We start from the raw sequence: 15,335 nt of genomic DNA, 5'->3' as shown, positions 1-15,335 counted from the left end.
ATGCACATCAGTGGAGACTAATGGTTTCACAAGTAGCATTATAACTCTCTCTACCTTTTACTCAAGCAGAGCTTGCCATGTTGACTTCTAGGGTGCTAGTTTGAAGACACATCTGAATTATGGAGACAGCGGTTAACTACGACAATAATGAAGGGAAATTGCATGTTATTGCAGTCTTTGAGGGATGAAATAGAACTGTCGCGTATTACATTATTCTGGGATTTGTTTGCATTTTGAATATTCACATATTTGGCATGATCCTGGGAGGATGGTAGCCACGCACCCTAAGGCTGCATTGAATGGCTATGCCCTGTTGCCCTGCACCTCTCTACATTCCCAGCATGCGGCTTCCTTTCATCTTGTTGCCTTCCCTTGACCAGTTCCCCATGGTTCATTTGTGTTTCTCTTTCCTTTTTCCCTCTCTGCCTCCCTCACCCCTTTTTCTCTTTTACTCCTCCCCTTCTTCTTTTTTCTTCTTATTTTTTTTTCTGCACCCAGGCCGTCCGGTCAGTAACTTCTTTGACGTAATTAAACAACTTTTTTCAGACGAGAAGAGCGGGACGGCCGGCCACTCGCCCGGCAGCCCCACCAAGCCTAAAACCGGAGGCAAGCGGAACGAACCAGGCCCGCACGAGCCCGGGCACCGAGGAGAAGCCAAGTGCCCAGGCGGCGGAAGCGGCAAGGAGAAGGCAAAGGCTCCCACTTCCATCAGCATTCCAGAGCGGCCCTAGCAGCATCATGTTGTAACGAGCCAAAGCAAAATGAGATTTAGCAGTCCCAGGGGAGGGGAGGCAAAACATGAAATGCTCGCTGGAACGATTAATCCTTAGGGGGGGGGGCAGGTTCTGAGATTCAAAAGCATGACGGCTTGACCCCCACCCACCCATGGGTAGACTGGTTGTGTATGATGGAATGACTGTTGATATGTATATATATATATTTATTTATACATATATATTGCATACTACATAGTTAAATAAACATTAAAGCACTAATATGAGACTGGGCACGTAATCAAAGTTTTGGCCACACATGATTCCGTAGCCCTGGGTTCATCACCTACATGTGCAGCAAAATCTTTCACTCAAGCCCACTTAGATATAAGTGTTCTGGAGAGGGAGGATCAAGTAGATTTGTTTTAAAGCCCCAAACCAATCGCACCAAAACCATAAGACTTTTTTGATGTTAAAGGCATCCAGTTCTTAACTGCTCTTATTTCTGCCTGCTGATGATCCGGAGCATGCCTAAGGGGCCCGGCTTTGCATTTTTCTTGGGTTGGGTGTGTCCTGTGACTGAGTAGTCAACTGGTGAATACAGTTTGCCAATGCGCTATTTCTGGAATGCACCACAATTTTCCTGTCCAGCAAAGATTTTGGACATCCCGCAGCAGGAGCATGCGTGAAGCCATAAAACCAGGGTGTTGGTACGGTAGGGATTGGTCCTGACTGCCAGGTATACAATTTGCACTCTTGCAAAGTCCCTGATTAAAAGTGTCCCCATATCTATGCTTATTGATACAATCATATCCTGTCTGCTTGAGAAGCCCCTCATTCTTTCACTCCCAGTTATGTTGTCTGTGTGGGAAAGAGTGATGGGCATATAGGGACATCTGGAAATGGGTTGAGAGACTGGGACCTCTGGAATTCTGGTAGTACCAGCCCTGAAGAAGCTGTTTGTCAGGCAAACCTCACAAAGCCGGCTATCTCAGTCCTACCAACCTTCCAGCGGGGTCAGCTTATTAGGAAATATATCATAGCTCAGTCTGCCTTACCTGTGAGTGAAGTGTGTGTTTCATGTTTGTGTCCTTGTTTTCTTAGTTTTGTCTTCCATACATCACCCCTTCTGACATCATGTCTCTTCCCATCACACCCTCTTTCACTGTCTTGAAGTCTTTCTAGGGGCAGGGGAAAGCCTGAGGGATGTTCCAACTCTGGTGAAATGGGTGTTCTCACCAAGCCACCATTGCCTGCAGATGAGGACCTGCAGGAGGAAGATCAAAGAAGTTCCTTTGTGATAATCCAGAACTGTCCATCACCATCACAAGTTCCTTCTTGAAGGTGTCTGCTGGGAAGCTTCCACTTATTGAGGTCAAGAGTAAAGGGTACATATCGTCCATCCTCTAAGCTTCCTACAAAGTTGGTCAATGTTTGGGAACCAAGCGGCGAAATGTCCCTTATTTTGAGGGCTCAAATCTTCTTTTTATTAAGAAATTATCTAAGCCTAAATTCTCTGATGTTCCCCAGTGCAGTGCGAGATGAGTGCACTAAATGGGCATGATCTGTCTCGAGAAGGGGGTGGCGATAATTATTTTTCATCTGCTGTTTCTCTTGACACTCTTCTGAAAAGAACTTCTGGTGCCAGTCAGTCGCCAGCCCCATCACAAACAACCACAATGTCTGAAATTCCTCTGATCCATCGTAACATGAGCATGAAAAGCACTACATGCCATGAATGACTTCACACCGCTCTGTTCTCAATCCAGTACTTTTCTCAAGCGTCAAAAGGGGGCATGTCAAGTACACTGTAAAAGGAAGTTTGACTAGGCAGATCCTTGTTTTCTAAAGCAAGACAACAGTTAACAGAAGCACTCCAAGTCTAATTTCCTTGGTCATCTCCGAGTTTTGGTTTTTGAAGAAAGGGGGAAAGGATGCGGTGCAGCAGGCTGATGGGGGCTACAATTGTGGTGTGCTTGAGATGATAAATATATAAGCTAAAGCATCAATTTCATAGACTATGAAAACAAAGAAGAGGCTCTTTTTTCTCATGGACAATCTCTTCCAGGAGCTTTTTTTTGTAAAAAAGAAAAAACACAAAGATGTATCTTTTCTTTCGTTTCCATGTTATTTTTGCTGCTGGCAGGGAAATGAAAAATCCTCCGTGAAAGAACAAAAAATACAATTGACTTGCAGCCAAATTTGATCTCCATGGAAATTCACAGAACTGGACTATACCTCACTGAAGAGGTTGAGGGTGATGCTGCTGTGTCCTCAGTCTGTTTTTGTCAGACCTCTCTGCAGGATGGGAGTTAGGAAGTGTGCCCATGAATGGGACCATTCTGCCAGCTGGGAGCGGGGTAAAGATGCCCCTGTGAGAGTGAAACAACCCAGTCGAATTGTGTTTCTGGGGGGGTACTAATTTCCACATGGACTGCAGCCTTTCTGACCTTGGATGGAAATGAAAGGGAAAGGGTGAGCCAAATTGCATTCCAGAAGCAGCAAAGCAGCAGGAACTAGTTCTGGACGTAAATGGCAGAACCTCAAAGCAGCCATTTTGTCATTTAATCGCAGTACTGCTTTCTGCCTATAGGGATCCCCCAACATCCCTCTCAGTCTGAGGCAGGATTGTGCACAGCCAATAGCAGGAAGCGAGTTGGGCACATGCCTGTGGAGGAGCAGGACACCCTCTCTGACAGAAATCCCGCCACCCTTGAAGGTGGGGAGGAGAGTTCAGGCTGCCTCCTTCCCATTGTCCAGACCACCTTGAATGCAACTGAGTTTTTGCTGCCCAGTGCTTCAGTGAATGTATACCAGTGTTATTTATTTGCGACGTATAATTATTTAATTTAAACGCTTATTTATCACTTGTGTTTTATTTTCTTTATTTTTAATGTTGGGGGTCAGGGCCAGGGGGTGCTATTTATTTCCTGACACAGTTAAACATTGTCCATCTTACTGTAAAAGGAAGGGGATGGTATGAGGAGGGTAGTTGTGGGGGGTGGGTGGGTATTGGGATGCCCGGGAAATGTAATCTCAAAGATATTGTAAACTTAAAAAAATGAATGCAAAACATATTTTTATAAAGTTTTTTCTGGGGTGGGAGCGGGAGGGTAAAAGGGATGAGCAAGTGGCATTATTGTGATGTTCGGTTTAAGTTATTTTCTCGACCTGGGTATTTATATGCACATATATGTATCACAAACAAGACCGTTCCCGGTTGATTATGCGGGAAAGGTTTCATAATTCCATGTCACGACAGAGGAAGGGGCGCAAGGGGATGGAACACTGGCTTTAAGAATATTTTAAACAGTGATGTTCCTGGCCTTCCACATTTTGGCTTTTGCAGATTGAAAGTGGCCTGTCGCGCCTTGCACCTTGATGGCTGGTGCTGACTTCAAAAAGCAATACCAGGCAACGCAAAATGTCGACCCAAATAAAAAGAAAACATTTAAAAATTAGCCTGAGTTCAAGATATTCTTTAACAAACAGCCTATATACAATTAACCTTTTGTGTTTTTTTCTTTTATCAGTTATTGAAAAAGTGTTTGTCTGAATCCAGTTATTCCCATGTAGAGTGAACATTTGCTTTTGTTGTACAAACAAGCATATGGTGGCATTTTAGAGCTAAATATACAAACGTTTCACCCTCCTCTCTCGCAGGCCCTTGAAGGCAAGTGGCTAAATATCTACATACAAAAACACCTTACTGCCTCCATTTTGATGGTCAACACTGTGAGACCTTCAAACTTACCCGAGCCCTAAAAGATCTTGACAAAAGCTGGAATCTGGAGGAAGGTGGTGAAACTTGAAAAGATACCCAAGCTAGTGATTGTTTTTACATCTTGCCTGTGACAAAATGATTGAAAACACGTTTTCTTTTCATTCTGATTGTAGCCAAATAATTTATTTTCAAATTGCAACCGAATATTTATGAAATTTAAACTGTCTACCCCCTGACCAATTCACATTCTCTGCATGGAACAAGATCCAATGCTGGCCATGAGTCAATTTAATATGTGTGGGTTTTAATCGGTGCAAGTCACGCAGTACCTGAATAAATAGATGTATGTATTGCCACCTACAAAGGGGTAGAGAAGTCTGTTACAAGTGATCAGCAGTGCAGTATGTTTTCTGTTTCTATTACAGAGCCCGCACGTGGCATTCAGGATCCACACCCTTGTGTCTTAGAAAATCAGGTCAACCCTGCATTGCACCACTGGAGGCTTGTGGGTGGAAACGTTTTTCTTGCAGAGAAGATATTGCTGTGGGGTCGGATGGAGGCGAGAGAACAGAGTAGGGAGCATGAGAAAGGAAGGGCTTTCCTCTGCTGCTCTCTTTTTGGTGTCTACTTTCCTGCCATATTCCCTGCTGTTGTGTGCTAGTTCCAAAGAAAAAGATAGCGATGCTTCCATGACTGACACCTAGGTACTACCATAAAGCAAGGGGTGTTTACACTATAACCATGTCTGACAGTTCCTGCTTCCCGTTTACTTTCTCCTCCCGCGTTTGACCCCATTACTTTCTTTCCCTTCTTTAATAGTAACGACTTCTTAGTTATTGTTTGTCCTTTATATTGTATACTTGTTGTCTATATGCAGACTTCATTTTGCTGTTTTTTTCTCCTCTCCTTGCTCCCTCCGAGTTTCCTCTGGTTGCTCTTCTACAAGTTCCCTTTTTTCTCCCTCCACTAACACCTTTCTTTTCCTCATGGTTCCATTTCCTTCTCTCATCTGTATTGCAACTTTCCTCCTCCTCCCTGCTCTGTTCTCTCTCTCCCCAGACTGCACACTCTCTGCTTCGTCTTCTCCTCCCCACTCACCTCGATGCCCTCCGTCATTTCTGCCACACATACCTGTTGTGTTCCGTCCAAACTTCACAGAAGACGGGACGTAGAATAAGCTAAACACGTGCACGTGGAAACTCTTAAAGTAAAAAAAAAAAGGTGCAGGCTGCTTGAACAATGGCCGCCCACCTTCACATAGTATTGGTTTGTTTCTTTTTTACACGATAAAACAGAATTAAACGAACTGTTCAGCAATACCAAGAGCAAGCCTGATTTTGTACATTCTCTCCAAAGTGAACTGACACGTTGGTGTTATAAAATGGCGCGAAATGGATAAACAAACGAAATTGTTGACATGGAGGCCTTCCTAATGTATAAAGATTACACTAAGCAGTTCCAACGGCGAGTCGAATAAAGATGTCTAGTAAAGAAACTGCCTGACCCTAAATTCTTTGTACAGGGATATATTGGAGATCCTTGGAGGAACATGAAGTTTGTGATTGGGGACGCAGGGATGACTGTAAGTCTGAAATGTATGAGGCCTATGAGTGATGCTCCATCGAAGCCAGGGTTATGGCAGAACCAAAACCATCAGTTATATGGGACAGTTTGTTCTAAAATCGTTTTTTGCGTTTGAGTCGAAGTCAATCAACGTATACTGTTTGCATCTGAGTTTTATTCCAAACCATGACAAATTAAAAGAAATGAACCAAAAAAGATAAGGAAAAAAGGTATAATTCAAGATATTTGGTCCTGATTATATGCAACACAGCATATAGCCACCAAATACAAGCTCTTTCGCAAAAGTGACTTCCTTATCCAGTACAATTGTGGATTGATTGCAGAGATTAATTCCAAGAACATACAGTCAGTTCGTTTATCCAGAATAAGCATAATCTACGCCCACACCAGATTTTTTTTAAGTGTAAGAGATTTTATTAGCAAATAATAAAGTACAATAGAATACAAAACAAGATAAAATTGTACATATAAGTGAGTGAATTAAAAGAAATATGCAAAGGGGGAGAGGGAGGGAGGGGAGAAAAGAGACAATTTTCAAAATCTAAAGAAATCCTCATAATCACAGTTCAAAAAGAAAAAATAACATCAAAAGTCGAGAAGAAAAGTGCAAAACAATAATTAGTATATCACAATAGATAAAGGGTATGAAACATAATCATGGAGGTTTAGGAACTTCCTCAATTCGGGGATTGTGTGAGGAAGCATTCATGGCAGAGGTATTTAGAAAAGTAGTTGCCAAAGGGTGTCACGTTTAATTGCAAGGGGAATGAGAGAGAGATATGCCCTATCTAATCTGTGGTTGCAACAAACCACATACCACCAGGTTCGATAAGATATGTTAGCAGAGGTTTTCCAGGTCCTTGTGATTTGTTGAAACGCAACGGCCAAGAGAAGGTCTATCATGAAGAAATTGGTTATCTGGGAGTCCCAATGTTCGGAAATACAACTTAAGAAAATGTTAAGAAATGTAAGGGGGACTTGTGTATGAAAGATGCCATTTATTTGTTGCCAAACCTGAGTCCAAAAAGTAAAAACATTTTGACAATCACATAACATGTGTCGTAAATCAGCATCGTCAGACGAACAAGACCAACAGGAAAGAGGGAGAGAGTTATTTATCTTATTTAATGAAACAGGAGTAAAAAGAAGTCTATAATATATATAAAATAATTTTTGAGTGGTATTAGCTGCTCTGGAAGATGGTCGTATTTGTAACCAAATCTGGTTCCAAATGTGAACAGGGAAAGTAGACTGTGATCTGCTTCCCATAATAATTCTACTTCTGTTTTCTCTCTAGTAGATGGTTGAGGGAGGAAATGTTTATATAGTTGAGAAGCTTAGGGATAGATTCTAAAAGTGCAGGTAAATTAGAAAGGGGTGAAGAAGATACATGGGAAGGTAGGAGAGAATTATAAGTATCTTGAATCTTTGTTATTAAGGAGTTAAATTTAAATTCCCAGGTAGAGGGTAACGAGAAATTTGGTTGGGCAGTGGCAAACGAAATGCAAACAGTGTCTTGAAAAAGTTGAGAGACCCAATGAAGGCCTTTTACATGCCAATCTTTCCAAAAGAGAGTCTTATTATGAAGTCGAATGTGACGATTGTACCAAATGGAGGAATGAAGAAATTGATCTTCGAGGGAATTTTAAGAAATTAAAAGAGGTTTGAAAATGTTCGAAATGTTAATGGAGATAGGAAGGGATAGCGAGAAAGGCCTACATGTAAAGGATTAAAATTATCTAAAGAAAAACAGATGTAAAAATAATTTTTGAATGGAGACCCATAAAGGAAAATCTGGAATATCACCGTCCTGTAAAAGGAGAGCAGATTGTTTGAGGAAAAATGCAATATGATAGGAAAGAAAATCTGGAAAGTTAAACCCCTCCCCTCCCGATAAATTTGGGTCTTTTAAGTTTCTGAAGAGACATACGTGTTTTTTTTGTTGTTCCACAAAAATTCTGATAAGATAGAATACATTATTTTATATTGAGAGAGAGGAATATTTATAGGGAGATTGGAAATATAAAAGAGAATCACAGGGACCAACATCATTTTATCATATCCAAATGGCCCCACCATGCCAAGAACAAAGGATTCCATCTGGAAGTAAGGTTTTCTCAGGGTTAATTGCAATTCTTTGAGATTCAAGGAAACAGTTTCTTTAACAGAAGGCATGAACCATACGCCAAGATATTTAATTTTATCAGATTCCCTAGTGAAATTTGAGGATATATAGTTAGCATGGAAACATAGTTTATTTAAGGGGAGTATTTCACACTTGTCAGAATTTAATTTGTACCATGAAACCGAAGCAAAATTTCCACCTCCGATAGGAAGGCAGGAAGGGAAACTTGAGTGTGCGAGATTAAAAGCAGAATATTGTCGGCATAAACAGAGGCCTTGAGATGCTTCCCACCATATTGAAAGCCAGAGATTTGAGAATTTGTACGGATCTTTATCAGAAATGGTTCAAGAGCCGGAATAAAAAGGAGAGGCAAAAGGGGACAGCCTTGTCAAACACCACAATATAAGGAAAAGGAAGGAGAAAGAAGGCCATTGATTAAAATAGAGGACATGGGCGACTAATATAAAAGAGACACATTCAATAAAAGGCTTGCCAAAACCAAACCAAGAGTAGAGAAAATAAAAGGCCAGCTTACTCGATCAAATGCTTTTTCAGCATCTAAGGAGATAGCTTTTAAAGAATGTTTATAGGATTTGGATTTACTAAGGACATTAAAATATAATCTAATACTATCTGCAATATGATGACCTTTGTTAAAGCCACATTGTTCCCCACCAATCAATTGAAATAATAAAGATTCCAGATGTAGGGCTAGAATTTTTGCATAAATGTTATAATCCAAATTGATCAAAGAAATGGATCTATCATTTTTGCACAATAAGGGGTCTTTGTTTTCTTTGGGAAGGAGACAAATTAGAGCATCCTGAAAGGAGCCACCAGAGGATTTAGAGGACATGAAGAATAGAAAAAGTTGGTGTAGTTTAGGGAGAAGTAGCTGAGAAAAGTGAGTATAAAACTCAATGGTAAAACCATCAGGGCCTGGCGCTCTACCATGTTTAATTGTATGAATCGCATTAAGAATATCCTGTGTTTGAATTCTTTTATCTAATGAAGAAAAGTCAACATTAAGATGTGAAGGAGGATGAATGGAAGATACATACTGGTGGATGCTGTCTTGAGAAATGAAGGAATCTATAAAGTTCTTAATAGAAACAGGTAAATTCTGTTAAAATGTGTTAGACCTGTCAGCCCTTTGGGTAGTCGCTCCTATTTTTCCTTCTTATTCTCCTTTAGGCCTCCTAATTTTCCTTTTATTTTTGCGTCCACTACCATTTTTGGTGTTGTCCCTAGAGTTCTGAGTGTTTTTTTTTCCTATAACCTTTTTGAGGCCTAGGTGCTCTCTTAATATGGTGAAAACATAGACACACAAAATGGTGGCCTGTAACTGCCACATTTTTACCTCAGGGACCTGAGCCATAGGACTACACTAGGAAGGCTCTAGAACCTTCCAGCTGATTCCAGTAGTCAGGGCCCAGTCTATAAATGGGCCAGAACCAGGGCGGCCATTTTGGAGTGACCAGAGAGAGTCTGGAGGAAACCTGGTGAGGAGTGAGGCAATAGTAAAGGGAGGAAGGCGCACTGATAGAGGCTAGATTGACCAATGGGTCGGCTGCCCTTTTCTGAGGATGTCTCCCCCTAATTATTGACTGAGCCCCACCATTGGTTTATTGACTAAATTCCACATAACCGTTGTAGCGTCCCTGGGAACGGCATCATTGAACCCCCTGTGAGAAGCGGTTGGGCGTAGTTCTAGGGAGGACATCAGGCAAGCATCTGATTTGGAAGAGACTGTCCAACTTACCTCCCCCCCTTTGCGGACCTACCTGAACTGCTTTCTCAAGAATAGGTGGGGGGTCTGGAGAGACGCCGCTGCTTGGCCCAGGGGTTGATGTTGCTCCTGCACTGAGGGGAGGAACTTTCCTGGTGGTGACTGTCCGCTAAAGTCCCCGTCTCCAGATCGCTGCTGTTGTCTTATGAGCCCCCGTTGAGGAGAACCAGCGGAGAGGGCCCATATTGAGGTCAGCGGGGCAGCGGTGCTGAGAGAGAGGCATCGGAGTCGAGCGAGTGACAGCTGAGAGAACGCGGAAGAAGGGGGCGGGAGATCCAGGAAGGCCGACCTGCGTGAGCACCCTCCCTCTCTGACGCCTGAGGGGAGGGCGGGCCGCGCCGCTAATGAGAATGCGGAAAAAGTGCAGCGGAGCTCCGGAGAGCCGGAGCCACCGTGGCGCTGCCGAACTGCGACTGGAGAGATTCTCGCAGCTGAATAACTTGACCGGGACGAATTGAAGAAAACCCGGTAAGACTGTGAGGTGACAGGCGGGGACCCAAGGCTGAGAGGGCCTCGCTAGTGCCTCCGGAACCGAAGGGACCTCCTTTCTACCCCTGGAAGTTGTGCTGCGGGGTGGAAGACTAATTGGTCAAGGAATTCGGCCCAATTAACTCAGCTGGCAGTTACCGGAAACCCGGAGTAAGTCGGGCGGTGGTGGGAGTCAGCGGGACCTGTACCGATCCCTCTGTTGGCTCTGGAGAATTAGGTAGATTGCCTGGCAGATAGTGAACAAGTGGCAGCCAGGGGGATTCACAAAAACCACATAACTGCAACAGGCACAGCAGGGAGGAGAGCGTGAACATTCTAGGATGCCATAGACTAGTGGAACCCTGTTGTTTCAATGGAAGCAGGCTGGTAATGGTGGTATAACGAGACCCAGGCAGAGGAAACCCCGTGCCTTACGGGCTCAACTGCCAGGTCCACTACTTGAGCCGTGAATCCTTCTGTTCATTAGGGATTGCCCTGAACAGGGGGCAGGGGGGCAATGTAAAGTTGAAGGTTATTTACAACTGTAAGGTGATACTGAGGTCAAATTGTCTTCCTTTTCAGGAATATCCAACTAAGCAACCCAGGTTACCTTAGGTAGAGAATTCCCTTTCTTGATCCAGGATGATGTATTATGACTTTAGGAGTTGAAGGGATCCAGTCTACTAAATGAAATATGGTAACTGTATAAGGCTGGCAGGGGAACTTGATTTCTATGCAACTAAGGAAGCTTACATGAGCAAGTGAATCTACTACACTGTTATAAATGAGAATGTGCTACTGTTTTTGCAACTAAGAGAAAATAAGAAACTAACTGAAACAGAATATAAAGATTTTATACTTTTCTAAACACGGTGTGGTATTTCTTTTTGGTGGGTGGGCATTGGCTTACTGTAAAGGTGCGATGCAAGTATAACACAATTGCCTTAGGGATAGGTCTTACCACTCGATGTCATGCTACCCTATGTGGACTGGTAAGCCCAGGTCTAACATAATTGGTGTTCAGCAGTGGGATTAGAGCTTATGCTTGCATCCACTTAGCAGTAGCTTAGTGTGCGCCACATACTCACACCTGGAGTTTTCTCCTAGCGGACTCCCTAATTAAAAGTTTTGGTTTTCCAAATTCTTTCCTGGTGGTGGGTGGAGGTAGCTTTTAATTATCGCCTTTCTTGTCTTCTTCCAAGTGACTGTCAGAGACCTTGTTGGCAAAATGGAATTTGAATTGGAAGAGTTGGAGACCTACACTGCGGCCCAACTCAGGGAATTTTGCCAAAGTAAGGGGGTGTTTTTCAAGCGTGGTGCTAAAAAGGGGGAACTCCAAACCAGCTTGAGAGCGTGGGTGGCAGCTCACCCAGATGGGAGGGAGGAGGAAGAGGGGGATTGGGACACTGTCATCGGAGTGGATGGACTGTACCAACCTGAAGAGGGGAACCTACTAACAGGTCCTAGGACACTTTCAAGGGAGGGCAGTAGTGTCTCTGTAAGGAGCTTGACCGAAGCTGAATTAGCTGACTGGAGAGAGAAAAGACAGTTGAAGTGGGAGCTAGCTAGGTTGGAAAAGGAGAGGGAGGAAAAGAGGATGGCTCATGAGTCGAGTCTCAGAGAGTCGCAAATAGGGACTCCGAGTACTCCTGTTGGTGGCAGCGAATCCAAAGACCTAACCAGGGAACCCAGACCCTATTTGCCCAAGGACATAGTCGCCAGCTACAGCACAGGGGATGACATTGGAAAGTGGCTGGCTGCCTATGAGGTCTCCTTAAGAGCCCATGGGATATTGGAAAAACACTGGCTTGTATAAATACATGCCTCCTGCAGGAAGGGATACACTTCTGGCCCTAGAGCAGGGAGAGCAGACCCACTACCCCCCCCCCCCATGAAAGTGGCGCTGATAAAAAAGTTTGGGCTGACCAGAGAAATACCGACAGAAATTTAGGAACAGCCACAAACTAAGCACACAGAATTGGGTGGATTTTCTGGACTATGCAAAGAAGGCCCTGGAGGGGTGGGTGCAAGGCAGCGAGGTGGGGGACTACGAGGGGTTGTATGATCGTATCCTCAAGGAGCACCTACTCGAGAAATGTTTTCCAGAGCTGCGACAACACCTGGTGGACAGCAAGCTGACCAGCCCCCGGAAGCTTGCTGAGGAGGCGGACATCTGGGCTAGTACCCGGGTGTCCTCAAAGGGGACTGGAGGGGATTCCCATAGGACCGGACAGAGCGCTCCCCAGAAGAAAGAGGGGGGAGATAAAAAGAGGGAGTTCTCAAGAGGTCCCCAAAACAGTTTCCAGGGAAAGGGAACAGGATTCATTCCCAAGGCTAACCCGCCAAGAAACCCTCATCCTGACCATAGTCAGCAGCCAAGGGTTGTCCGCTGTTATGAGTGTGGTGGGGTTGGGCACTATAAAGGTGATGTCAAGTGCCCAAAGAGACCACCCCCTCCCACTGGTGGAAAAACCCCGGGAGTAGCTAGTGTAGTGCTCGGGGAGGAGTTGCCCTTAGATAAGGGGGGGAGTGGGCGGGAGTCACTTTAGTGTCCCTGGGAGATCGGGAGATGGTTCCTAAGATCCAGGTGCCCTCAAATACTACCAAGTATGGGCAGTGGGTCACCATCAATGGCCAAAGAGGGGAAGCTCTGAGAGACTCAGGAGCCAGTATGACTATGGTAAGAAGTCATCTGGTGTCTCCAGAGCAGGTGATTCCACATGTACTCCACCCCGCTGCGATCGCTGACTGCAGAATGGGTCACTACCCGGTGGCCGAGGTTCCATTTGAGTGGGAAGGGGTTGCAGGTTTACTTCGAGTTGCCGTAAGCCCTGCCCTGCCAGTAGATTGTCTGTTGGGGAATGATATGGAGCACAATGCTTGGAAGGAGGTGGAATACCGGACTCATTCTGAGATGCTGGGTACACCTGACTGGGCCTGTGTCAGCACAAGGTCCGCGACTATCCGGAGGGGGAATTCGCTTGGGCTGGAACCTGGAACAAAGGCACAGCCAGCTGCCAAAAAGGGAAAGATTCGGGGACAGGAGAAGCCTGCCTCAGCATCCACGCCCCGTGAGACAGATAGGCCACCTGCGGTGGTGGATCAGGAGTCCGCGGAGGGGGATGTTGTCTCCCTGGAAAACCTACCTATCCCTGCTGAGTGGCATGTGGAAGGAGGGCCTACCAGGGAGGAGTTTTGTAAGGGTCAGATGGAGTGCCCTACCCTTGAGGGACTGAGGCGACAGGCCGCAGCCCAGGCAGCAGGTAACGCTACTGGGAATTACCACATTAACTGGGAGGATGGACTCCTCTAGTGAACCCAAGGCACCAGTGCAGGGTTCGTCACGGGCCTTGGTCGTCCCGCAAAGTTACCGAGCCTTTCTTTTAGAACTGGCTCATGATATACCCTTGGCAGGACACTTGGGTCCCCCACTTTTATTGGCCTCAGATGAAGATGGCGTCTGACACTTACTGCCGGACATGTGTGTCTTGCCAAGCCGGTGGGAAAACAGGGGTGAAGCTGAAAGCTCCTCTGGAACCACTTCCTGTCGTTAGCACCCCCTTTGAAAGGGTAGGCATCGACATTGTGGGGCCGTTGGATCCACCAACTTCAGCTGGTCACAGGTTCATCCTGGTTCTGATGGATCACGCCACACGGTACCCAGAGGCGATTCCTCTGAGGACCATTACTGCACCTGCAGTGGCGAGGGCCCTGATGGGGATCTTTACCCGAGTGGGTTTCCCCAAGGAAGTTGTGTCCGACAGGGGGACCAACTTCATGTCAGCTTACATGCGGGCTATGTGGAAGGAGTGTGGGCTTACCTACCGGTTCACCACTCCTTACCATCCACAAACCAATGGTCTGGTGGAAAGGTTCAACAAAACCTTGAAAGGCATGATCAGAAGTCTGCCTGAGAGCCTGCGGAGGAAATGGGACGTTCTCCTACCCTGTCTGTTGTTTTCCCTACAGGGAAGTACCACAGAAGGGAGTGGGCTTCAGCCCCTTCGAGCTTCTGTATGGGCACCCTGTGCGTGGACCTCTCAGCCTGGTGAAAGACGGATGGGAAAAGACTCCCAGGACACTTCCCCAGGATGTGGTGAGCTACATGCTGGCCTTCCGGAGCCAAATGGCTAAGTTGTGGAAGCAAGCTTCTGACAACTTGGAAGCCAGCCAAGCAGTGATGAAAGAGTGGTATGACCACAATGCTCACCCTGTGGAGTTGGAGCCTGGCCAGAAAGTGTGGATGATGGAACCTGGAGAGCTTAGTGCCCTCCAGGATCGCTGGACAGGCCCCTTTGAGGTGATGAAGAAGAAGGGTAAGGCCACTCACTTAGTGGATCTGAAGACCCCCCGGCAGCCCCTGCGGGTGCTCCATGCTAATCGCCTCAAACCCCACCATGAGAGGCCTGTGGTCATTTTAATGATGGTGACCAATAGAGCAGAGGAAGAGGAGAGTGAGCCTCTCCCTGATCTATTTTCGTCTCAGGAAAAGGATGGGTCGGTGGAGGGAGTGATTCTCTCCCCATCCCTAACTCCTGAACAGCGGGAGGACTGCCGCCAGGTCCTGGAGCAGTACTCCTCGATTTTCTCCCTTATCCCGGGAAGGACCCACCTGTGTACCCATGATGTGGACACAGGAGACAGCCCACCAGTGAAGTCTTAGACCTACCGGCTGTCAGATAAGGTGAAGGCCAGCATCCACAGTGAAGTCACTAAAATGCTAGAGCTAGGAGTAATTGAACCTTCAAGTAGCCCCTGGTCCAGCCCGGTGGTTCTGGTACCAAAAGCTGCACCACCGGGCACCACTCCAGAACTAAGGTTCTGTGTGGATTACCGGGGACTGAATTCAGTGACCAAAACTGATGCTCATCCGATCCCTAGGGCGGATGAACTCATTGACCGGCTGGGAGCTGCCCAATACTTGAGTATCTT

At 45.6% G+C, this 15,335-nt stretch overlaps 1 protein-coding gene across 3 annotated transcripts in view; it reads left to right on the top strand.

Annotated features, from left to right (window-relative positions):
• BRSK2 (BR serine/threonine kinase 2) overlaps positions 1–3,695 on the top strand; it is a 762,518-nt gene extending 758,823 nt beyond the window's left edge. For 2 of the 3 annotated variants that reach the window (XM_078682762.1, XM_078682763.1), the window contains one exon: positions 547–3,695. In XM_078682762.1, coding sequence (XP_078538888.1) covers positions 547–731 — 185 coding nt within the window. In that variant the 3' untranslated portion in view covers positions 732–3,695. Of the gene's footprint in view, positions 1–498 lie in introns of all 3 variants that reach the window. The other variant, XM_078682764.1, reaches the window with a different exon arrangement.
• The last annotated feature ends 11,640 nt before the right edge of the window (positions 3,696–15,335 follow it).

The sequence above is a fragment of the Lissotriton helveticus genome, chromosome 3_1 (assembly GCF_964261635.1).
Source record: "Lissotriton helveticus chromosome 3_1, aLisHel1.1, whole genome shotgun sequence".
In the NCBI taxonomy this organism is placed as follows: domain Eukaryota; kingdom Metazoa; phylum Chordata; class Amphibia; order Caudata; family Salamandridae; genus Lissotriton; species Lissotriton helveticus.
This window is presented reverse-complemented; position numbering and strand designations above follow the sequence as displayed.